This window comes from Haliaeetus albicilla, chromosome 24 (assembly GCF_947461875.1).
Source record: "Haliaeetus albicilla chromosome 24, bHalAlb1.1, whole genome shotgun sequence".
NCBI lineage: Eukaryota > Metazoa > Chordata > Aves > Accipitriformes > Accipitridae > Haliaeetus > Haliaeetus albicilla.
In genome coordinates, this window is record NC_091506.1 from 24942294 (window position 1) to 24969204 (window position 26911).

Consider the following 26911-nt stretch of genomic DNA (forward strand, 5'->3'; position numbering starts at 1 on the left):
CCTCAGATACCAGCTGAAAGGCCACTGAGGGTGAAGTAGAGTACATAGCTGCAACTAAAAATGCATTTGCACCACAGATTTCCTAAGTTAAAGCTATTATTTTGACTATCGGACAACCTCAGAGCCCTCACTGATGCCAGACGCCTGCAACGCGGCCTCTCCTCTGAGAAGACGCACACGCTGGACCCGATGAAGGGATGCAGGCAGAACCATTATTCAGCATTCCTGAGACTTTCCTCTTAGATAAGCGCAGAGCTTGCTTTTTTTTTTTTTTTTCTTTTTTCCCTTGACAGGTAACAGGTTTTTCATTATGATGAAAGAGTTCTGATTTATAATTACACTGATTATGCAAATCAAAGAACATATTTCAAGCTAATAACACTCCTGGGACTTCACATCTGTACTGCTTTAACACAGGAATCATAACACCAGAGCAATCCATTACTGTAAAAACCTAAAGAGATTTTATACCGGTTAGACACAAACAAATTATCCCAGCCAAAGCCATTTCAATTTGTTCCTTTCAGATTACCTGCATCTGGGTGATTTACTGTCTTGGGGATTTTCTCCCAAGAACAAAGAGGAAGATGGCAGATCTGCAATTCCCAGAATTGTTTATATGGTGGCAAGGGAAGGGGAAAAAAAAGGTGAAGAAAAAAAAAAAGAAAAAAAAAAAGAGGGAAAAGCATTACATTGCCCACCTTCCAGTGATTTAAAAGACTATTCTACACAAAGGTGAGAAACAGCCAGATGCTAGTCCCTATAAGCAAGATTCCAGCTTTCATTTAAAACTGTGTCATAAAAAAAGGCTTCATGTGCTTCATTCCTCCTTTTACTAGAAGCTTATTAAATTTGTTTGGTAATGACAAAAGCACCATGCAAGACTCTCTCACACTGCTCAGTTGATGTGTTTGTGAATCTTCTTAATGGCACATACTACAATGAGTAAACTCTCATTTAACCAGTAAGGAGAGTAAAAATTATCCTTCGCTTAAGATTTTATGACAATACCATGCATCTCCAACAGCATCCCCAACAACTGACATTCTTTCCTAATCTTGAATTGTTTTATTAGTTTTAATAAACCAATAATTAGCCTCTGCTCATTTAAAAGTCTATTTAGGTACTAAATAAAAGTAGGTAAAACTGAGCTCAGGTTTTTTTTGCTACGGAACTGAGTTTTGCAGGGGAGGACTAGCTTCTGTGTTACCACAATGTCCTGTCACTCCATACTGCAGAAGTTAAGAAAATTCAACTACATTATTGAAAAATGTAATGAGTGTTTTTACACTGATGCACTATTTTGGTAGCAGAGCTGCACATTGCAAAATACAGAACAATTTCACAATAGCGTATTTCCAGCAGTTCACAATAATCATTAAAGGAGAAAGCTCTTAGTGCTGCTTGGTAACTCCCTCCTTGCAGTTTACTGCCTTTACAGAAAATGACGAAGCTGCAGAGTGTTTGAGGGTGGAGAGGGCTTCTGGCGATTGTCCAGTCCAACCCCTCTGCTCAAAGCAGGGTCACGCAGAGCAGGTTGCTCAGGATCTTGTTTGACTGTCTCCAGGGATGGACACACATATAACGAACGGTATGACATCTGTAATGATAAAACTTTTTTTTCCTATTTGATACAAAAGTAATGAAAGAACAACGTAAATTGTTCCTTCTCAATAAAGAAGCACCTTATTGAGAAAGGAGTTAGAAGAAAACAGTTTATTTCTGTCTGCTGAGGTTGAACATGGGCAGGAACTGGAGAGGAGCGGGCAGACAGGTCACTGCGGTACGCTCTGCCGCATACTGGAAGACTGAGCGCCGCATGGGGCCACAACAATAATCGCAGCTTAGACAAGCCTTTAAAAGCCTGTACAGCACGGAGAGGCTAAAAGCAAAAGCATCCTTAGTTCTATGCCACTTCCTCATGCCTTTACTTCTAACAAAGCAATCCCACATGGCTACTGCAAAGCCATCGCAGCAGAAGCCTCAGAGTGGTCCAGCCACTGAGAGCGCAGATACCACTTTTTGGAGCCTCTGGGCAGCCTACAGTGATGACCAAAGGTCCATGCTACACTGTACTGGTTTCTCAGCTAACTAGAAAACACAATCCTTACCACCGTCTACGCAGCCTCAGGCTCTGCACACTGCTTCCACCAGGGACTCACGCAGCAGATACAAACCTGCCAGGTTATTCCACAGGTGCTTTACGCCTGGTGCTCCCAATGTCAAACTCCACGCTTCCAACTCCGAGGGGATACGCAAGCATATTCTATGCTTTGCAGATGAAGGAACAGAGAGCAAAGTATCGTTTCCCTTGCACTAACATCTCCTTAGCCTAGATCAATGCTTCTTCACTCTGTGATCCACAATCTCTAAGGACTAAAGCGAGAACAAGAAAAAGAACCTGGAAAGGTTAAAGGTGTTCTGCAGAAACAACGCACAGATAAATAAATTAGAAGAGACTGAAAACTACTGAACCGGCTCCAGCATTTTGGATCCCAGAGCGGATGCAGGATAATATAAAGCATCCTTTATATTTATTTCAGCCTGGCAAGCTCCAAAGAAAGTAACACCAGCTCAAAGGCCTGTAACACAGACCACAGAAAAAAGCTGCAGCAAAAGGAACTATTATTAGTTTTCCCAACAAAACTCCAGTTAATTTATTGTATCTGTAGCAACCATTTAATCTCTCCTGTTATCTATAATTGCACTTTCATCAAATCAGTGACTACAAGATGTGAAAACAAGGACATTTTGTAAGCACCTAGGTGGTTATTTGGGACAACAGTTACAAATCACAAACAATAAAATCCTTGTGACTGACTGTTAAATCTTCATTCTAAAGAAAAAACATATCATACTTCATCTCAAAATTGCATTACAACTCTGCCAGTAATGACTTTAAAGAAATTTTGAAGAAATCTGAAGCTCAAGGTGAACATAAACAGGTAACAATTTCAGAATCATATCATTAACCCAAAATATGTAGTTGAATTAATACCCTGAAAATAGTATACATTTTCTCTTGCTTAGGTGCAAGCTTTCAATCCTGAAATAAAGTAAGAAAGAGTCTGGTCTATCATTACATGAAACGTAACTGGCAACTAGCATTTTAAAATAAAAATGTATAGCTAATAAGGGTAATAATAAACCATGTTACTTGCACAGGACATATCTGAATATTTGTGTTTAAAATTATATTGCATAAAATGGCATGTACTGTTTGGCAGTCACTGTTTCAATAATTACTGTTTTTCATAAAATTTCTGCATCATTATTCCATATTGTCCTTTTATTGATGGAGAATACTTAACGCATACAGTATATGTTTGCTGGCAAAGCTGCATTATTAAGGAGAAAGGATGACTGGAAATAATGGAGGGTTTTAAAAATAAAAGTGACCACAGAAATTTAGACGTTATTAAGAAAAATACAAAGAATTTTCATTGTAGAAGAAAAATAGTGGAAAAAAAAAAGATCATTACAAGATTATTTCAGATAATGCATGACTCTTGTAATGAACTAATAATTCTGAGCTCTTACAATCATCAACGGTGAAAGTATAATTTATATCATCACAATTGTATCAGTTTCGTAGAATGGGTTATGGAGAAATGATTTTTGGTTTGGTTTGATTTTTTTCAGATCTATTATTGCATATTGGCTTCAGCTAGCCTTAACTGCTGCAAATGTCACATCACAAGGAGAAGAATGAGACACCTTTTAGAGCAATACCTTTACACCTGAAGAGAGCACCTGAGTTAGCATCAGTCAATAAACAATAAAATAGCAGTACTAGTACATCTCCAGATTCCCTAGTACACTTTCTGCTTCCTTGACAGCACACTGCTCAGTGTCAGCAAGCACTGCAAGCCCTTCCAAAAAAAAAAAAAAAAAAAAAAAAGACAAAGCACATGCATACACAAATTGCAATAAAGTCTGATTATGCCCTTTTGCTTGCTCCAGCCCACCTTGCTCCACTTCGCAAGTGACTGACATCGACTCGCCATGCAGAGTCACTTACCCACCACTGACTTGTGGCACTACAGGTCTGCTTTTGCATACGATCAGCAACCCCCACCCCCCCAAATACATGATACCAAACAAAGTCAGCGCTCAGAAGGTGCTTTAAGTCACGTTACCCTGCTCATAAATAAACTGGGGCTAATTAGGAGATACTCAGAGCTTAGGCATCACCCCCTCCATCCAAATCTGGTATTCATATATATGCAAAGTGCATTAGCCACATCTTCCCACCTCTCGTTAGGCAGTGACAGCTCTCTTCGGAGAAACCCCAAGAGGAAGACTGCAGCCGCAGGCGTTTTCTGGGGTTAAGCCAAGGCACTGCTAGCACACGCAGCCCAGCGCTCCCCGCTGCTGCTCCTTCTGCCAGGGCACCGGGACGCCGTGCCACTCGGCCGTCCCTCCTCAGCGCTCCTGCCTCCATCCCTCGGCCGTCCTGAGGACACGCCGCAGAAACGAACAAGCTCAGCGCGACCAACCCTCATCTCCGGGTTCCCTTAGCTGAAGCTGTGCTCTCAAAATGGAAAAAACTCTGGTCAGATTTTGGATATTATGGACTGTGCCAGAGGAAAAACCATAACTGTCAAGCAAAATAATTGCTTAGAGGTGGTTTTTAATTTAAAAGCTCATTTGCCCTAATGATCAGGAAGAATCCTATATTTTTTTCACTCCAAGGTACATGACTGCAGACAAAACAACCCGAATAAACCTAAAGACAAATGGAAAAAATTCTAGTTAATCTCTCCGATTTCCTGGTCGCAGATCAGAGCGGATTTCTTCTTTCTAACTGTGGTGCACCTTCTCCGCCTGGCTAGATACGAGAATGCAACTTCTACGGCCTTATTTTCCTAACCAGGTATCTAGGAAAAGCATTCCTTGACTGAACAGATACTTCTTCCTCCCCACAAAGCGGCCAGTTTTGGAATCTCAGATGCACAAAAAGGCAATGTGCCTTGCAACAGGTTTATGTTAAAACAAAGGCATGGAGCACAAGATGTACAGCTGAGGAATACTGCATTAATCTTCCATTTCCTGAAACAAATAGATGCATCTGATAAAAGAAAAACGTGACTGGCTTAAGTGTAACAAACATTAAGTGTGTTAATGATTGGTTCTTTTTGCATTGACAAGTTTAATTTAGTGGACACCCAATACGTATTTTAATCTTAGAATTCTGCACATGGCATTTAAAACCATTAAATAATATTTGAATGTCAGAGCGCATCGCATACACAAAGTACGTGCAGTTTTCAAAATAAGTGACCCAACTGGAGATGTTCACCAAATATTTCAGTTCACATTTGACAATGGAATTACAATGGTTAGATTACAGTTAAATCAAATAATTCATTCTAGCCATGAAAACTATATGAAATTTTTCATATCAACTAAAATTCAATTTATCACATATTCTACACTATATTATATGCTGGGGTTCCTCATTCTTCTACACAGTAAGATATATTTTATTTCAAAATACTTTCAGAATTACAAATATAAAAGCTAAAGCCATAACAATACATTAGTTTCTTTGAACACAGAACTTAAATAGTAATTACATTTAACAGCATAGAATTCCAATCCACTCAGCGATCTGTTGGAAATACAGATAATAATATTAAATTAAAATTACTGGGCTTTGGCATTTGAAAACAAAAATCATTTTTAAGCACAAAAAAAAATCACCTGAAAGGCAGATTGTAGCATCTATAATGACTGCACATGAAGTGGCAAAGGCTGCCAAATCAAGTAGTTTCAGCGTTCAAAGAGGATGCAAACAAGTCTATTAAGAGTCACCACCATCTGGGCGTCAGGGACCAGGAACAGTGGGGCAGGAGTCTCTGCTCTCCCCAGGGAAATATACCACATTGCAAGACCATCATTACCATTATTATTTATACCACACCATAGATGTTCAATGACATTTTACAGACAGATAAAAAACTGGAAAGCCCTGCCCTTGGGAATTAAAATCTGCTAGGACAGAGCAAAGCTGTATGAGCAGAACTTGCATAAGCCTTTTTGAGCAAGCCCAAACACACTACGTACACATTGCAACCCATCCCTTCAGCACATTTGCAGCAGCAAGCAGAGAGGACACAGTCAGGACACTCATTCCTACCGTATTTGACTCACTGTGCAACACAAAGAGCTTGGGCTGTGTTGGGGAGGCAAGAACAGATCCTCAGAGAAAGCACTCAGCTGCGTGGTCCTCCTTGTGATCAGGAGTAATGGCAGGGAGAATTTGGAGTGAAGAGGTCTAGAAATCTATTCTACCTTGAATTGAAGGTCAATCCCCCCTCCCCGTGTCTAATTTTTCCTTGTTTGATGAAGGAAAGAGACCACAAAGTTGGGAACTCTCTGGAATAAGCAGATGATGCGTTGGAAACACTCAGACACTACAATGACAGCCACGAGGTCAAACAGTTAATAATGGCAAGTTATAACAGGTTATCAAATTGAGGAGAAGGAAAGTCAACTTGTGACTGAGGGGCACTAATAGGTAAGCAGCAGCAACAACATGAAATACTCTGCTCCCGTTTAACCTTCCTTGATGGCCTTTATTTTCCCTTGCAAGATGGCTGTAGAAATTAGTATTTTAATTTGCCTATGGGTGGCACTTTGCACCATTTCACAGAGATGCAGACAGTCACCCCAGTGTGGCACCAGCTATTGAGCAGTAAAGATAATTTTTTCATTACATTTTCATTAGGTTCAAATCCATATTCCATCCGACATTGCATCATAAGATGGATCAGCAATAAGCACTCCAGAAGTCGGCAAGCAATGGGAAGAAATGCCTGTAAACATTTAACACCAAGAAAAACAACTGTCTGCCTTCCCCCTCCGACGCAGACTCTAGGCGGGCGGGACGCAGCACCAGCATAACAGATTAACTCGGCGCCCCCAGCTACTGTCGCTTAGCAGTAACTTAACTACTGCCTCCTCAGAAGACCTGCCCTCATCGCCTGTGTGATCACAGAGAACAAGAAACCTCAAACTGACACATTTTATCTCTAACTTGGGGCAGGCTAAGAGCTCGCACCTTAACCACTGAGGATCTGAGCTGATAGATCATAACTTACTATTCTGTCATAATTTGATCACAAACAGTTGCATTCCTGGATACTTAAAAGGTTAAAATTCTTATTCTGATTTAGCACATTCCTTAATTGAGGAGAAATGAAAAAAGAACAGAAAAAACCCCCAAACCCTAAAACTCCCAAACTTCAATAGGAGGATATCAAAGGCCAGTACTGTTCCCTTAACTACTTCAATTCAAATAACATTTTCAGTCTACCTGAGAACAGACCCAAGGTCTAACAGCACAAAAGGATTCTGTATCTTGCACTGCAGAAGCCGCCTTTAATCCTCTTTCCTCACTTGACTAAGAAGTTAAAATTGGGAGGGAGGGGTGGAAGTCATTCGTGGAGATTTTTCAAATGTTCTGTTTTTCAATAAAAATGAGAATTTCTTTTAAGAACTTAACAGAGGGAAGTCTCATTAAGGAAAAATAAAACTCCCACAAGCAGCACTCATCCACAATCAAAAGAGAATCAACACTTCACTATTTCTAAATCCACTTCACTTTGTAGGTACTTGGATAAGGGAGCAGATCAGATTAAGCAAGACAACGTGGGCAGCAAGATGGCTTGAAAGAAAGGTATTCCTAAGTAATTCAGGGCCTGATCTTTGGCTATTAAACAATAAAGGGTAATGGTAAAATTGGTTGAAAGATCTTGCATGTGTCACACAAATGCTCAACATGCATTTCCAGATGAACAAACTTTTGAATTTATGATGTAGAAAATGTCTCAAGTGAGACTTTATTTATTAGCTATGAAGCAGCAAAGCATGGCATTTATAAGGTCAAACCCCTATTTTATATGTGCATTCATGTCCTTTCTCACAGCCAGAATAAATCTGTGTGCTGTATTCATTGCTGTTGTTACTGTAGCTTAAATACTGTGTGTGCATACGTATATATACACAGCCGTCCCCCCAATCTGACATAATCAACTCCCAAACTTGTTCCAACGTGAGTTTACTTCAGCACAGTTCTGAGCACCCACTTCCCACCTTGCCAACATTTCCTTGTATAGCACAAAACCATGAACACAAATACTGAAATCAGTGACACTTTTGAGAAGGACTGCAAGATTCAGGCCAAGTTTTAATTAGCTTGGTTTTGTTTGTTTATTTTTACAGAAGCACATGATGAATTTTTCTTTTGTCTTTTAATATCAAGGAAGAAATAGGCTAGTATGCATATTCACTATGGGTAATTATCCCAAAAAGCTAAGCTCATCTTTCTGCACAGTGCTTTCAAAGGTAGACAGACAAATTATAGCAGATAGTATCAGTACCATTCACAATGCCATATTTTGCAGAAGCTATTTATTCTTCGCTTTGTCCTTAACAATGCTTTAAACCAATTGCTGATTTGTCTGGATAATTAACATCCAAAATCCAATTCTTCACAGATGAATTGGAGCGAGTTTGAGTACCAGAGAATGCAGCTATTCATCAGCAGACAGTCCACACTGGGTGGACAATGGCTTAAATTTTGCTGCACATTGAAGATGATGTAATTACCAAGCTTGAAAGGAATGTAATCTATACTACCAAAGAAAGTATTAATAGTGGTATGATCAGTGAAGGAGGAACAAGAAACCAATATTTTATCATTGCATGAAACAACAGTACTGATTTGCAAAACCCAGTTGCCTACGTTATGCATAGCTGTGTTGAGAAACGTGGAAAACTGATTATGAAGGGAGCTGGATCCCCCAGGGCTTAATGAAACTATATGAAATCTGGTATCCTTAGGTAGCTATCATTAGGCCATTCACTCATATCAGTTGAATTCTCATTGTTATTATTATTACTACAAGTAAACCTGCAGCAAAGGTATTTCTAACTCATCTCTCCAAAAGATATATCTGAATTCCTCCTATGTTTTGACTTCCCTCGTCAAAATTTTAACCCATAAACTCAGCAGATCTGGCAGCACGGAAGCCGTTTGGGGCTAACGCAATCATGCAATTTGCAGCCAGTAGCCCTGTAATAACTACTAGCTAGCCCTGCTGGTGGAAAAACACTTCAACTACTGCAGCTCCTGTCTAAGATACTCCTTTTGCTGATAGCAAACTTCCTCTACATTAAAGAGAGACGATGGTCACATCTACCGCATTTCACATATTGAATATACTCCTATTTTTTCCCCTAATTACTGATTTACAGTATTACTGGGAGCTACTTTACATGTAGCAATGGATCTGTCCATACCCATCAGAGGAATTGTTCTCCCACCAGTAGATGTAATGTCTTCTTTTTGCCTCACCGCTGAAGCCATTGATACCATGTTGATAAGTCGGTGACATGTTAAACTTGTGTTCTTGGTCCTCACTTTCCTTTTCTCTGCTTTCCTAAGTTGAGCTCCAAACACACCATATGGGCACACGCCATAGATCATGGGAATGGGGGTAGGAGGGGCAGTTGCCATTGCTTTCAGCAGGACAACTGTTAATTTGCACAGCACAACTATCTTTCTGTCCATGGAACTGTGGTTTTTTGATCCATAAACACAATACAAATTATGCAAGGATGGAAACTTTAAATGTAGGTTCTCAGTCACTTATTCTTAATAATTCCTTAAAACCACAAGCAGCACCATGGAGACAACACGATGTAGTAAAAAAATATTTTTTTTTAAATGAAGCTGAAGTCAATGAAGAAAGCACATTGTACTGTTTTTCCTCTATTTGCCCCATTCAGTAACAGGTAAACCAATGTTGGACACCACTGTTTTAAGCAGAAAATGTGTCTGTAGAAAGTTCCTGGTATGCATAGCTTCATTTTCTTCAACACTTTTCTTCTGACCTTTTTCAATTATTTTTTTTCTTTAAGGTCAAGACAACTTTCTCCCCCTCACTTACCTGCTAGCACTCTGACCCAAACCACCCAGCGTACCGCATTGCTGCCTGACCCCACAGAGTTCATCCCTTCTCTCTGGGCATGCTTCAAACTGGCAGCAAATGCGTAGCCTGAAAGACTTGCATGTCCCCCTAGGTTTAATTAAGTGGCTTAGAAATAAACCCATTTCACATTAATTTAATAAACAGATTCACATACTATTTGAGAGAGCTCTTCAGTCGGTTTCCAAGTACATAAGGATGAGGAAGAAAACCCAGGATTTTCCCTCCTTTGAAATATTCTCTTAAGTCTTCTCTCACCTTACCTCATCATAAAAACGAACATTCATCCAAACTGCTCTACTTCGGGCACACAACATGGGACAAGTGCAGGAATAAATGATGATGTATCAGTTAGGTAATTTAGCTGTCAGCTGAATACATCAGGGTGCCAGACTGTCAGATTCAATTTCTACTTTTTTTAAATAATAATAGGAAAAAGTTAATGAAACGTTGCCATCAGAATACCCTGCTCAGAACAGGTACAAGACACTGCTGCTCAGAAGATGCATATGGTAGAAATGACTTATTTTCATGTAAAAGAGAGAACAATCTTTCAAATCAAGGTTACAGATACTCTCTCAAATCTCTTTGTTTCAAGAGCACTAGATACAGCTACATTTGAACATTTTGTCTCTCTCAATTGCAAAGATGCTACCATTTAATCTAACCAGCAATGTCCCTGCCTTGATCTACCCATGCTAAAAATCATTGCCAAACAAAATTATTATGAAAGTAGGAAAACATGACAGTTCCATTGCATACAGCAAAGTATATGCTATCTATTTTTATCTTAAAAAAACATGTAGTTCCACTTCCCTGGAAAGAAAAGAAACAAGGAGAAAATACCATATTAATGGGAACGTTTGCCTGTCTTTCCTCGACATTTTAAAGTTACCTTTATATCATGAGTGCAGGGATGTGGGGGGCTACTCAAGGTTTATACCTACAACAAAGTTGCTTTTCATTTCCTATGAACATTGATAATAGTGTAGTTTGAGCAATTCTCAGCAATGCCAAGCAAAAACCCCAATTCATTCCAAAATACAGATAATCCACTCCTAAAGCAGACAAAAAACCAACCAGAAACACCAAGTCCAGTGATAAGAAAAAAAAATTAATTACTGAGAGTTATTTCCGCTGACTGAGAATTTACAAATTCTAGCACCATGACCAAAGGCATGAAATAAACCTATTTCCAAACCCAAGTCTTACCCTTTCGGAAACACGGTCACTTTTTTGCCACAGCAGCAAGTGTTTCAGTGTTCCCTTACTCATTCCCACTCTCCTTTTCCCATGTAAATACAGACACCAACCATAACAGAAAAGAAGTCCTATTAACATAGCATTTTCAGTAAGCTTCATTCAGTGGATTCTTCTCCAAACCACTGACACCCAGCCCTTCTCGCAACACTATTAAAAATTCTGTGCTAATCCACCTTCTTTTCTTTTCCAGCCATATTAGCATAGCTGTGCTTGGATGACAGTCTCCCTGAGAAGAACTGCTTCACACAGGTACAGCTGCAGGCAAGCACAGTCAGACCGAGCTTCTGGGGTGCATCTGGCCCAGAGCAGGGAGAGGACACGACGGACCAGACCTGACTTGTGCAGACCTTACCCAGGATGCTAAATTAAAGTTTTTCAAGCCTGAATGTGGACATGGCCAGGTGTGTGAGCAACCCCATGGATTTCAGGGGGACTGCGCACAGGACTACAGTTACAACACATACTGTGCAAACACTCATCCACAGTTTTCAAAGCTGGGACTACCCATATGGTTGAGAAGTGGTTTATGGGTCAGAGCCCTGCAGAAAGTCAGTAAGACACTGAATTTTGTAAGCATTGCCTCAGAAAAGATGACAAATCTTCAAAACTTCTACTATTATTAGGAGGTCAGCTCCAACTAGGGCTGTAAGACATGATGAAAGACACAAGTAACGGTTCTAGAAAACCCATTTAGAGACCCATTGCACACCTTACCTCTTGCAAAGCAACAGAAATGCAACGAAGAACACAAACGCAACAGAAAGTACTATTAGAAACTCAAAATACTAGATAGAAGATATTCTCCAGTCTCTCTGTTACCAACTTAAAAACCACCAGCTGTCAGTAATGTTCAGTCTTTCTCCAGTCTCAGTCCTCCATGACCTAAATGTTCACTGATTAGTACTTCTGTGCATTTAACTCTTTAAGGGCCCAGTCCTGAAGCCCTTCGTATTTCTCCATCCAGACTGCTCAGAGGGAAGACAAGAGCACTGGGCAGCTCCTTTGGAAGGGAAACTCAACATCTCGCAGGATCAGCTCTGTGTGTCATATCTATTTCCATGCTAGTATATCAAGTTAACGGCCATTGCCATTCATTCTGCTTCTCACAGCAACATTTCCCAAAAAGGACATTTTAGCAAACCAGACCAAACACTCAATAGCAGAAAGAAATGGTAAATCCTGTGCTGAAGGACAGAACTTAACACGGGTGCAAGATACAGATGGTGGGACTAATGGTGCAGTTTTATACTACACTTAACCTCCTCCAACTGAAGGAGTCCTCCGGCCCTGCTCCCTCAACCACAGACACTGTATTATTCTTGGTTAGAAGGCTTTTGTCAGGTCAATAAATTGACCCAACTCTGAATTGATTCAGCTCATCCCATGCCTGGGGAAGTGGTGTGAAAGCAGGCTGCGCTTTGGGTGGAAGCCAGCAAGATCAGAGGCAGCAGGAAGCGGAACTGGCCTCCGAGACGGCTCCTACCACGGTACAACAGACAGGGCAGCTATCCTCACAGGTCCTGTGCTCTGCAGAACCCTGGGAATGAGATGGTTTACAGCAACTCAGCTGGCCAGTACGCAGAAGCACTGGGTCTCAATTATTTTTGCCTAATGGCATGGCAAAAAATATAGAAACCTCTTGTTCTGCAACAAAATAGTTTCACTGGGAATCAAATCCAAACCCTGATACTTCTCTTTCTTCTTAAAAACAAAGTTACCTTTACAAGCAAAGTAACCACAGTTTCATCTTCCCACCTTCTCAGACCATGGCATTTTGGCCAGTCATTCGATAAATTTAACCCAAGTTAAAACCAGCTTGTCTTTGATAACCAAAGAGGTTGAGATCTTTAGCTTTTTCAGTGAAGCGTTTTTTCCAGACCTCTATCATTTTTGTGGCCACATCTGCATTTATAGGGGAAATGAAACTTCAACTGAACCCATGCTTAAGTGAAAATGCTCAATTTTGGTTTCCCATTGGAACTTGCAAATGCAGAAGCTTCTGGGTTTTTTTTGTGGGGAGGCAAAGAATAATAGCTCTGTAAAAAACAGGATTCAATTTAACAATGAATTTAACCACTATAGTGAACCTTTTTGGAGGGGTTGGGGAAGGGACCCTATATGTTGGAAAGAACCTTTGGACCTTGAATGCGGTTCTTCATGGCGGTCCATACGCCAACACTCCCCATGGACTTGGAAAGACAAAGAAGAAGGATTACACTGCAAGCTAGTGCCAGTCTCTGACACCGAGCAAAACCAGGTGGTTCCTAATAAAATACTGCAAATGAACGTGATCCTATTCTGTAGGACTGAAACCAAGTCTTTCCCCACTTAGAAATGGACAAAATTAATAGGAAAAAAATAAATACAAATGTCTTGATTTCAGGTGAGTGTCAGTGGGCTCTTAAAGCACTACTGCTAGCATCAAATGGAGTAAAGTGCATAATTTCAGTCTCCAGGATCCTTAAGTACCAAGAATACTGTAAATGCCATCTTCCCTGCCAGTCTGTCCTATCCCCATTGGACCTTCATACCTTTACAGGGGCTTCTTTTGGTTTGGATTTCCTTACAGCACCAAGCTTGGCCCAAACCTTGGGAATAAGAGGGGGTTTGTTTTCTTGTTTGTGGTTGGGGTTTTTCTGGGGGTGTTGTGGTTTAACCCCAGCCAGCAAATAAGCACCACGCAGCTGTTCACTCACCTCCCTCATAGTGGGAAGGGGGAGAGAATCAGAAGGGTAAAAGTGAGAAAAACTTGTGGGCTGAGATAAAGACAGTTTAATAGGTAAAGCAAAAGCTGTGCACACAAGCAAAGCAAACCCAGGAGTTCATTCCCCACTTCCCAGGGGCAGGCGGGTGTTCAGCCATCTCCAGGACAGCAGGGCTCCAGCACGTGTAATGGTGACTTGGGAAGACAAACGCCATCCTCCAAATGTCCCCCCATTCCTTCTTCTTCCCCAGCTGTATATGCTGAGCATGACATCCTATGGTCTGGAATATCCCTTGGGTCAGTCGGGGTCAGCTGTCCTGGCTGTGTCCCCTCCCAGCAACTTGTGCCCCCCCAGCCTGCTCGCTGGTGGGGTGGGGGGAGCAGCAGAAAAGGCCCTGACTCTGGATAAGTACTGCTCAGCTGTAACTAAAACATCCCTATCAACACTGTTTCCAGCACAAATCCGAAACATAGCCCCATACAAGCTACTATGAAGAAAATTAACTCTATCCCAGCCAAAACCAGCACATGGGGGGTGGGTTTAGGTTTGTTTTGGTTTTTTAACTACTCCTAAATTCATGACTCTCAAGTTTTTGCCTCTAGCATTTATGGTATGTTTCCTAACTTTAAGGATCCTGAAAGCAAGGCATGTAACCACAAAAATCTGTATAACCTAACTCCGTCAGACTTTTGCTCTTACTTGTTATGCTCATCACTGATTTATCTCATTGTTTTGAGCCTCTGGCTCAAATGAAATCTTTTCTCGGATATCTGACATGAATTTCCAAAGGACTGGATTTTCTGCACAGTTGCTATATTCGAAATGATAACATCAGGTAACATTAAGGAGAAGGGGAAATAGCTGTTGTCATGTAGACATGCGGTTCTTCAAAGGACACAATCCTACTCAGCTCTGGATATTTCCTGTTAAACATTACTTGGAACTTCAGCCCCAGCATTAGACAGAACTGAACACTTTTCCAAATTAAAAAGAAGTCATTATATTATTCATGTGGAAGCAAGTAAAACATCAGGTTGATGGGAGTGGAGAGGGAAATGTCTGGTTCTTTGCTTTCTCATGTCAAGCATGTAGGGTAATAAGACAAAACCAAAAATCACTGTCATGTTGTAGTTGCTTTTCAATTGCCTCAATACTGAAACATGCTCGCAACTTTGCCACAAGGGCAAGTAAATCCATATGTTCTCAGAAAATGTCACAGATACTACACTTCTCCTCCAGGTTTACACAGGCACAAGTGACAACTGCAATGATTTTTACTTCCACTTACCCAAATTACAGTGTCTTTTTTTCTGTCAAGAAGTATGATGATAACTTAGAAGTATGTAATTACCTTCCTCTGCTGACATTGAAACATCACCTCCACAGAACATCTAACACTACTCATTATTCCACTAAGTTCACTATAAATTACACAGGTTGCTGTTACAAGTATGAAACAAACACCTTCCCTACCATGCTACAAACCTTGCGGAGAGGAGGCAGAAGATAGCACTAGGGATAGATCTCCAGGTAAGATGTCTACTCCCCAAAGTAAATACTCACCTAGAAGATTCCTGAGTCGGATCACCCCAAGACACTAACCACAAAGTAAGCACCTGCCTAACTCCATGCACGTGCCTGCAGCTGTGGCAGTGGAGACCAAAAGCCAGATGCTCTCCCACCAGCACTTCCCAACAAAGCCTCTTAACCACTCTGCTGCAGCCACTGCCTTTCGTGCACACCCTCTCTAACCCGGTGAGTCTTTCATTCCCTTCTAAACAGTGTCAGCATTTCAGAAGAGCTTGAAGCACCCTCTACGGTCTAACCCTTGGCAGTCTGGAAAAATTTGTGAGTGGTGAGATTTGAGTGCCTCAGACCGAGAGGGGAACTAAACACAGATCTTGATCCACCCCAGGTGGTGTGTTTTTAGTAAATCCCAATGAGTGGGAAGGAACGGCTAGCACCATATCTTGCAAAAACTTCCACCATCTTCCTACCTGGGAGGTGCATTCAGCACCCCTTAGCAAAGAAGGGTAGAAGAACTGCTTGTTTCTTGACCGTGATCAGACTTTTTTCTCGCTGTCCCCAAGCTTGCCCCAAACTCCAGCCATGCCTGAATGAAGATGCTGTTACACCTTAGCTCATACATAACTTTCAGAAGTCCCCAGGCTCCACGTCCCACAAGGCAATGCCACAAGAATACAAGAATCCCCAGGACCATGCAAGAGCTCAGCAGAAGTTTTCAGGACTGCAACACCAGAATCGCAGGGAAGGTAGACTCTTATCTCGTGCTGGAGGTGCTCATGTCCTTGTTTAGATCCCACCTTAGTTGTACAGCAAATTGTATACATTGGACTGTGCTTAATCAAAGAAAACCCTGCAAACATAATTTACTTTAAGAGCTGGGTATCATTAAAAGTCCCGTACCAACAGGAGGTGTAAGATACTCCCTCAAACATCTCAGAGAATGCATAAATAACAAATATTTAGAAAACAACAAAACAGAAAAGGGAAGGAGGGAAAAATCTGATCCAGGTCCCAATGTTGTCATGGTGACTTCACAGCCATTATGTACTTCAGACACATTTAGAAGCAAGCTACATTTTTACCCCTCCCCAACCAAATAATGCAAGGAAGGGGAAAAAAAAATCCTGTCAGCTTGTCACAAACCAATCAAATGGCAATCCAATCCTTTGATCAGGCAGCACCCCTGAAATATTTCAATCAATACTATTACTGCACTGTGATTCATGTACTCAGACAACATGTAAACAGACATAAGCAGAAAATTAAAAATAATAATCTGTCCAATCCATTTATCATACAAGATGAGGATACTCTTTGAAACGTTTCTGACCATGCTTGTATCAGACAGGTTTCTGCTTTCAGAATATTTAAAAAATAATTACTTACAACATCATTTCATTCTTCCCCGTCTGCAGATATGGTTTGCAAGCAATTGGTTTTCTTTTACCAAGTACTACCAGTTCCACATGCTACTCTTATCACACATAGCAATCAAATAGCCTTAGCCTGCTCAAATATAATAAAATCCTCTCAACATCTACACGCAAATGCTGCATAAATATGGATGTTAGAAAGCATGCACCATAGAGATCATAAAATCAATCCAGCTCATTACGGCCGGAAACACAGCAAACGCTTCACTACCAGCTTCTAAATTGCTCACACAGAGCACGCATTGCCAAATGCCGCTAAAGATCCCCACTTCTACACCAATAAAAGGCAAATGCATAATACAGTCAAAGAGCAGGCATCTGTTAAGACACCATTTTCTAAACGATACCTGAAAAGACATTAAAGACTCCATAAGAAAGCAAGATTTGCAACAGATCACAGCATGCAAGCTTACCAGCAGCTCGCCAGCACAGCCTGGCCAGCCATCTGCCCCTTTCCCCCCCACCTCGAAGCCGTTTCAGGAAATCGCCACATTCGCTTCACAGAAGGATAATTCTGATAACCCCCACCCTCCAAGTTAATCAATTAATGAAGCAAGACTGTTTTTTCCTTACTATAGCAACGTACGGACACTAGGTCACTTGAAGGTTGCCCGTTCTTTCCTGCTGTAGGGCCTCCCAAATAACAACTGCCCATCCAAATTCAGCTTTTTTTTTTTTCCTTTTTTTTTTTATATTCATTCAAAGCTGTAGGAATACACTCAGCCCTTGACAATGCCAGCTTGCATGATGAAAGAGCAAAAGTAGTTTTGAGGCTGCAGAATGCCCTCCCCAGGTTACCATGGAAATAAATGTGGGAAGGGGAGGGGGCTTCGCTGATGGTAATGCTGCTACTCAGTGGAGATGCTTTAAAGCCAGGCTGCACGGGACTGTACACCAGGAGAAGAAAAGGGGTTTACTACTACCACTTTAATTTTACCTGCACTTACTTTCATTTCCACCAAATTTCACATAGGTGAAAAGCATTAAACTTCTCCAAGACACTGGGGGGATGCTGTTTCAAACAAGTGCGCTGTAAGAGCCCTCCAAAGAGGAGCCGGAGAACTGGAACTTTATTTACATACTGGAATTTGCACAGATGGGAATTAATGCTCAATTGCAATTAAAAATTGGTTGACAAGGATGAACCTGTTGCACAGCTGAAGCTGTAGCAAGGATGACTAGTTTCAGGAAGGCTTGATAAGGAGCATCAGCTTATTGTTAAAACGCAGGATAGCATTTCTCTTATGGACAATTATGCATAGTATGAAACACATCACCTCAATGATTTTGCTGTTGTTTGCAGAACTGAGAAAAGCCCATCAGCAAAAGCAGGGCGGGCACTGCGACACACTGCTCCACGGCTGCTCCTCCAGCAAGACCCTGACTTCACGCCAACACCGCGCTCCCCCTCCGTGGGTCTTGTCAGACTTCCCATTAAAAGTCAACCAAAATAATCCACGGTAGGCTGAAGCCTGGCACCAAAATCCTGCTGAGGATGACCAGTACAATTTCATCAAACTGATTAAATTTGATACAAATTTAGTTTGCATCAATTCAAGAGCTGCTAGGTACAGTGACATTAATGCAATGCTTCTGACCGAAGCACAATATTCACTGTCCAGTATTTGCCACAAAGCAACAGCAACTTCCACAGTCATCAGTTTACCATTAACTACAGCTAATGTATTTAAATGAATTTAAATGTTGCATGTGAAAAAAGTCCCCATGCACTGTCTCTGAACACACAGGAATTGCGAAAGGTTTTTTAATAATAGTTATTAAATAGAGAGCTCCACCTTGGCACACTAGCCAGACCTCCTCTCTCCTCAGAGGACACCAGGAAGCCTGCGTTCCACAACAGACCATTCTGGGTTTGCAAGCAGCGCAGCTAAAGGCGGTCCACTCCAGATTCTACATGTTTACTTATCATTTCCAGCAGGCTTGTTTAAAAAGTTAAGCCAAGAAGAGAGAAGGGAACAGAGCTATGGGCCATACAAAAGGACAGACATGGAGTAAAGCTGAGGTGAAAGCACTGTGAGAACAGCTACAAGCCAGCTGGGCACAAGGCTGGCAAGACCCGTCCGGCCGAAGAGTCTCTCTGCAGAAAACCCCGGCGGTGGCTGCTCCCGCAGCTGCTCCCGGAGCCCCAGCAGCAGCTGCCTTCTCCCTGGAGCCCCCTCCTCATCCCCCCGCTTCCCACGTGGGGGACGAGGAGACACCACCAGGGTCCCAGCGCCGCTGAAGAGGTGGCTGATAGATCCCACCTGTGTGGGGCCAGGGGAGAACTGGTGACAGCAATATCCTAAATGGGGTCCCTTTCCGACTCCTCTCTCACTTGCAGCGATTTCTGCCTCAGTTTGAGTTGACAATATGCAGCTTGTGCAAGAGCACCCCTTCTTTGAGAGAAGAAAAAAAAAAGTATGAACAAATGTTTTCCCGAACAACATCTCGCAGCAGGAAGATGAAGTAGTATTACATTTATACATACACCACCCCTAGAAGACATACTGCTGGTACAGGAGTGGAGAAACCCCAGAGGGAAGGTAGTCCCATCTTCCTGTGAAGCAGAGAGCAAACAGCCTAATCCACATATTTCTACCTGTTTTCCTCCCCAGCCAAACAGGATTTCAACGTTTCTTTACTAGGCCACAAATCAAAAAGCCTAATACAAATAAAATGCAAATCTTATTTATTTTATGGCATCACAACAAAAATAAGTTTTGCTGATTACATGGTACCCAGATTACACAGACCGTGATTCAACGTGCTTTCCTGTGCTCCTACAGCTGCCCCCACCGTCACGTCTTTATAACCACTAATAGCAAAGTTTCACTCATAGCAAAATCCCAATTCCTACGCAAACTCGAGGAAGAGCACAACCAAATCTGCCAATGCAAACACAGCAAAACACCATAAAACACCAACTGCTACAACAAGCAATGGGGAAGGGCTAAAAATGCTTAAAAATCCCAACAGCCAGAAACCAGAGTAGCCCAGCTACTGCTGCAGCCAAAAGCCAAGGAGCAGCTCTGCACGGCTCACCTAGCCTAGTCTTACATGTTTCTGGCCATGTTCCCTTACGGCGATGCCAGCTTTCCACTGCGCCCCGCTCACAGCCCCAGCAGGCACAGAGCAGCGCAGGATGGGGCTAGTCTGGAGCAACCCACGTACCCATTGCCCAGCTGGCAGCTGCCAACCTCACGGTTTTGCCCGCTCGTCTCCTCCTCTCTAGGGATCTATTTTGCTAATGAATTTTGGAAAAACTGAAAGGAAAAGAAGATCAAAAATTTATTCTGGAGCTCTTTACCCCTTTTATCAACCTGCTCTGAAATGAGCCTGTAGTCTCAAGAGCAGCGAGGGACAGACAACACCATTGCATAAACCTCACTTCCTCAGGAAACCAGATTAAAAAGCCACACTGTTGACTACCAAGGAAGCTCAGCAAGATCAGGGGAATTCACATGGGAGCAGCTCAGATGTATTATTCTTTTGTTTAAAAGGTGGCCTGCCAGGGGGAGACAAAGGTAACAACTGAGGCACAGCAGAAGGCCAAGAAATTGCAGGCATAGCACATATTGATTACCAAAAAGAATATATATGTTTTTATATGTATATAAAAATCACACTTATCCAGGTATGTCTGGAAAGCATAGCCAGGAGGTTTCTTCAAAGACTCCCTGAACAAATAAAAAAGCACTACTGTTTTAGACTTTCTAACAGCTAAATAGCAATAGACCCTTACCAGCCTGCATTCCTGTGATTAAGTGGCTAACACCACTGTGCTTGAGGAAAGCAACATACATATCATACCACGTCTCCTAGTAACAAGGCAAGATATCAGATGTGCTAAGCTGAAGGAAAAAAATAGACTTCAGTCTTTTCTTGAGAAAGAATAAATAGAACAAAAATGGCAAGTGAATGGCTATTTATTACTATGTGATCCTCCTGTAATCTTCTTGAAGCTTTTTATTAGAATTGTTCACACTCAAAGAAATGAAGAATTAATCTCTTGGTTGCTGGTAGCTTTTAGATTACTGATAACCTCTTGCTGGAAGAAGAAAATAGAGTTATAATTAAAAAAAAAAAAAAAAGAGGCCATCGTTAAGGATAAACTAACACTTCAAATCATGCACACAGCAAAACGGGGAACAAGGAGATACCTGTTATTTGTTTACCCTTCACTTAATACTCTGACAACTACATTCACCTGCGAATGAAACGAAGGAAAACAGTCAGCTCACCTAACTGCTACACTATATATCTGATGCAGACACTTGAACTGCTGTGTATTAATAGTATCAATAGCTGCATGCAGCAAAAAAAATCACCAAAAACCCCAGCAGATGCAATTAATCACTCAAGCCATACGGTAACACTATGCAAAAGAGCTATTTTTTTGAATGGAGTAATAACTTTTAAACAACCAACAAAAAATTTACACAATTATTAATTTGTCCAAGAGCTACACAAGCTTACTGTGTGAATACGTTACAGCTTCCCAAGTGAAATAACTAGAACTGAAATGGTACACCAGCTCATGAAAATGGAGATTTATAGAGGTATCTGTTATATACAGGGATTTGCGGAAGGTATTTTTACAATCTTCTCCTGCGTAAAGCTCACTGTGTGGACAGACAGACAACTCAGGATACTTTTTGTAAACCATACAGGTTTTCCACATATTCTAACCTAGTCCAAGTCACTAAAAAGGAAGCTGAAGTGATTTTTTAAAAGATTACTTTTCAAAGCCCTCCTTAAGTTTTCAACATTTTAAAACCCATCTCTGCTGATGGCCAGCATTTCCTTCTCATACAAGAGCAGAAAAATTCCTCATATGCACTAATAAGGCTTACAGACGTTACTGTAAAAACTAAGGCTGGTTTAAAATGTCAATAAAAAAATAATTATGAAACATTGTTTATCTTTTTTTTCCCTCCCTGAATCTGCAATTACTACAGGGGCATTGCAACTTTAAAGCATGATTGTTCCAATCCACTTACAGTTTCCTTGGTGGCATTAAGCCAGCAATGGGGTTTTATCACTGTTCAGTTGCAAGATAAATTTTTGAAAACCGAATAAATTTTGAGAAAATGGAACTAGCTTTGCTGTCAGTCACCTCTGCTGCCAAAATACATTCCTCTGAGAACTCAGCATCTTTACTTTTTTAGGCTTAAACAAACTAGACAGAAAATTTTGCCCTGGCCATATGCATTTCTGCAACTTATTTTAGACACTTCCCCTTAAGATCCTGCAGGAAAAAGAAAAAGAGAAGTTTCAATCACTTGTAGGGTGCAACTGGTGTCAAAACAAGGTTAAATACCCAAATAACTTTAGCTACTTAAGTTTGCTAATCTTTCTTCTACAATGAAAAAAATTATTCAGCAATAAAACTAGATGAACGGGTCTTTATATAAGAAATGTTTGATACATCCCTTTCACATCGCATATTCAATAAGTGTATTAAATTTCGTTGTACTAGTAATAAGTTATTATTGTATTATTATCATCATCAACAACAACTGACAGGCAATGCTAATAATTACCTTAAGCAACAAACACTTATGACAGACTTCAAGCCTAGGGCGGCATGTCACCAGAGCGCTCTACTCTAGAGCCATGTCAGGGAGTGTCAGGAGAAAACCAAGAACGGAGCCAGCAAGAAGTGGGGAAAGGGGGGAGCGTGGTTAGTCCTGGAAGTACAATTAAATGGAATCTATCAGAAACAAATACGAAAGATGTGAAGTGTCTTTTTCCATTCTCCTTTTATTTCCATGGTCAGCATATGCTTTGAAAGTAAGAACTTACTTGTATGAAGTCACTGATGTGAGCTTCATAATTTCTTCCAAAACATTTAGAAAAGAGGAACAAAACTGGAAAGCAGAAACAGTAAAACATGAAATGTATATTTATTCACAGTTGACTTTGCAATTTCCAATTTGGTTTTTATCAGGACAAAAGCCCATGGACTCATTTCCTCCAGTTTCCAGCAAAATTAATTATTAAAACACAGAGGTTTAAATAGATCATGACTTCACAGGAAAAACAAAGATAGCCTTTGTACAAGGGGAACCACAGTTGTGTACTTTGAATGGTGCGTAACACTGAACAGCTTTAGGAAGAGCATGAACCAGGCCAATTCTTTTTAAATTTTTATATATATAATTCTTAATTTTATATATATACACACATGCATGCACATATTATACATATGTCTATATATATATACAAACCTTGACAATCATTCCCTTTAATAACTACAAAGAGGTAGTTTAGTTTACTGCTGTTACAGTAATTTTTCATGATTAATTTTATGCATCATCTCTTTAAGAGCAATAGGAATAAAACTTTCGCAAAAACACACCAATGAACAATTTTCTTCCAAAAACTTGAATCTCTACTGCCATAGCAGACAGTGCAAGACAGCAGCACACTGCTAGTGCTCAGGTCTGTGAAGTTCTGAAATCATCCTGGAACTAGAAAAAAAGTCCAGCAGTAAAGACAAGCTGAAAAACACTTACATTTACATATTTTGCCAAGTAAGAAGAGGGGTAGTTAATCCATGGGTCCTTCCCAAAACAGCTCATGGGGCAAACTGCAACCAGACACCTTCATTAGAGGCTGCATTTTCTAAAGCTACTTTTACTCATCCTCCTGCCAAATCCTGGCCACAGTCGGTCCTGCAGGATCTCACGGGCATATCATCCTCCCCACAGAAAAAAAAAAGGAAGATATCCCCCCACCCACAGAACGCAGAGGTAGTCTCCCCTGAGCCTTCTGCACTGGTGGGCGGCTGGTCTCCTCCTCGCAGCGCTGCAGCTGGATGCGGTGCTGGATGTGCTTCAAGGGGTGCAGGAGGGTGCGGGGAGGGGAAGGAAGGGAAGGGGTAGTGGGGAGAACGCATCTCTGCCATTAGCTAAATATGTGTATATGTATGGTGTAGGTAACCCGTTGTCTGCATTTCTGTGGATTTCATATGTTTTTTGGAAGATCTGGGATGGGGAATGGCAGCCCTTGCTCTTGGTGAGAGCACTTTGATAGCAGCTTGTTTGACCAGTGTCTAGTTTTAATTTTATTATTACTACAAAAGCACCTAACAATCCCAAAGGAAAGCAGAGTGCAGCGAGATAGGCAGTGTACAAATACTTACTAAAAACAGTCTTTGTTCACAGTCCAAACAAAGAATGCTTGAAAATGAAAGAAAAGAAATAAAAAAAAAGAAAAAGAAAAAGAAAAAGGAAAGTGTTGCCAAGGTTTCACAGCGGGAACAGAACTGTAGCATGGACTCCTGGCCAGTGGTCGTCCTATCCGGCTCCCGTGACAGGATTGCCTCCCCCTCCAGCACCAGCTATTGAGCTGGTAGTATCGTTTCAGGAAAAAAAAAAAGTAAATGGGAGCCTTTGTTTTCCCACTCCCCAAAGCAAATAAATGATGTACGTGTATTCTTGATGCACGCAACTTCTCACTGGCACACAGGAGAGGCAGGGAAATTCTTGTGGGAATCCCCTGCTAAAACACTGGCAGAACATCACTGGCACTACAGAAAGCAAATCCGTACATTAGTCACGGTCCAACGCAAACAGAATATGCAATTCTGCAGAAAAAAAAAAAGGGGGCATGCAGAGAATAGACACCGTGCAAAGAAGTTAGTACCATAATAGCATTTCATGCAAGAAGTAGTAAAAAGAACATAGTATTCTACCATACAGATTCATTTGCACTGAGCAGTAAGTATATTTGCAAAGAAATAATTCTCTTAAAAGATTTAAATTAGTGCTTCCAAGCAAAACTTCCAAGTCTTGCAAAGAACATGCTTCCTCTTCATGCTATGCTGAAGCAGGGTCATTCCGCAGCTGCCATTACAAGATTTAACATTTGAAAGGTCTTGTCCTCCAGAAGTGGAAGCGCACGGGATTTACTTTCACAACTCTATTAAAAATTGCTTTTAAAGGTATTCATTGGCACATGGAAAGAGGCAGGTGGGCTCATATACAGATTTATATCAAAGTAGTATTATACAGAACAGATATCGTATTTTTATAAGGATCTATACGTAAATATGGGATGCCCTAAACAGGGACCGATTCTCATCCACATGCCAAAATACAGCAGTTTTAGCCAAAGAAATTGAAAGGTTTAATTGAATAATTGAATTAACAGCTATTTTTCACTAGTAAAGGTGACAGAACCCCACAATAGGAGAGTCTTCTCCTCCGCGCTGGTTTCAGGCTCGGCACAAGCATCTCCTGCTGGGGCAGGCAGAACATTACACTGCTTTCCTCTCATGAAATACCCAACCGGACCCAGAGGTCTTCTGCTTTCTCTTACTCTGTTTTCAAACTGATTCAGGAACAACAAAAATGGTGTTAGACAAATTACTCTGTGGAAATTTGCTCAGTAACAAAGAGACCATGATTATATTAGAAATTTTAGTATGGACTATTACTCTACATCTGATGTATGAAAAAAGCTTTTGCATTCAAAGCTTTATTCTGCAGCTTTTGCAATTATCTGTACATGTGTATGCTTTCATGTAAAACAAAGCAAAAGTCTTTTTAATTTTCCCCTTCATTTTATCCTTTGCTGTAAAAAGAAAGGTTACAATTCACTCAATTGCTCATTTCTCTACCAGGCTTAAGAGGTACAAATGACCTAGTTTCCTTGCCAGGAACCAGCAGCAGCACACTTGCCTGGCATGGCAAATCAGTGCATCTTGCTACACCAAGGGAAAAGTTAAAACTGTATTGACACAAATTAAAAAAAATAAAAATCTGGGCATTCCTATTAATTTCTGTATTGCAGCAATCAAAAATCAGTGTCTGTACAAAGATCTGTAAAATTACCATTAACTCAAGCCTGTAGTTTCTACAGCCTTCATCTTGGATTCTGGAATGCGTTCAATCATAATTAATCAGGTTTAATGATAATCTTATTATACAAAAGACTTTTAAAAAAAAAATCCCAAAGCACTTTATGAAGTAACATTTCTATTGACATGGAATAATATATCAATTACAGAAATTCAGTCACCTCCCAGCTGAGATTTAGCAGGTTTTTGCTTAAGGGAAACAGACAATGAAATATAAATCAACAGACTGAATTCTTTAATTTTTGTCAGCTGCTATCTTGCAGCATCCTTATGGGGTGCTGAGCACGACTTTTGGAGGAGTGCTGCTCCATGACCAGAGCCTGGCCTGAGATGCTTTGGGCCCCGAACAAGCTCAGTATTTGCAGGAGAAGGATTTACTTTTGTTCTCTTATTTTTCGAATAGCCATGAAACTACATCCTGGCTTGAGGAGTAAAATTACCAGGCCCGCTTGTCTTGCACTAACTTGCCTATTTTATGGCACCCAGGGTTTCTATTTTGAATGTTGTTCTTTTACGCAGTGTCTCTTGCATGGGTTTAAATGTCTGGCACAAGACAGTCGAAAGAGTTCTTTGTTCTAGCTTGCTGCCAAGAGGTTTGGATTTGGGCTGGTTATCGTTTGTTTCGTCCATACTAATGACACGCTTTAGACAAACATTTGGCAATGCATTCTTGGCTCAAGAAACCCATTTTCTCGAGGAAATATCTTTCCATATTGCTAAATGAATATGAAAAAAGAGGATCCCTGTATGGAAAAGGTGGAAAACTACTGTACCGGTTACAAAAGAAAGCAAAATGCAACTTGAACCTGTTGGACTACAGGAAAAAAAAAGTAGGGCACAAGTGAAGCAAGGAAAGGCAAAACACCATATTCAAGAAATACCCAGGTTTCCCACAGTGAGAAAATGTGTGTGCTGTGGAGTCAAACAAATTACCCATGCCCCTGGGTTATTTCCAATGGTACTAAACCAGAGCTTCACTGAACCACCTTGTGACTGCTGTCCCGCTGTACTCTTCTCCAACCTGTAAAACATGATTTTCCACACAAGTAAGATCAAGTTCATATTAAGCTAAACAATTTGTTGCCCTTGGAACTCTACAGCCTTCTGCCTGCATTCAGG

General features: G+C 40.9%; 1 protein-coding gene across 4 annotated transcripts in view; it reads right to left on the reverse strand.

The window, feature by feature from the left end:
• The window catches only part of FGD3 (FYVE, RhoGEF and PH domain containing 3), a 115588-nt gene that overhangs the window by 66643 nt on the left and 22034 nt on the right, over positions 1 to 26911 (reverse strand). The window contains exon 1 of one of the 4 annotated variants that reach the window (XM_069769894.1): positions 17500 to 17596. The exons of 1 other annotated variant lie outside the window; for it this stretch is intronic. In XM_069769894.1, coding sequence (XP_069625995.1) covers positions 17500 to 17581 — 82 coding nt within the window. In that variant the 5' untranslated portion in view covers positions 17582 to 17596. Of the gene's footprint in view, positions 1 to 16879; positions 17001 to 17339; positions 17357 to 17499; positions 17597 to 26911 lie in introns of those variants that run through there. 2 more of the 4 variants (XM_069769897.1, XM_069769896.1) reach the window with 2 other exon arrangements.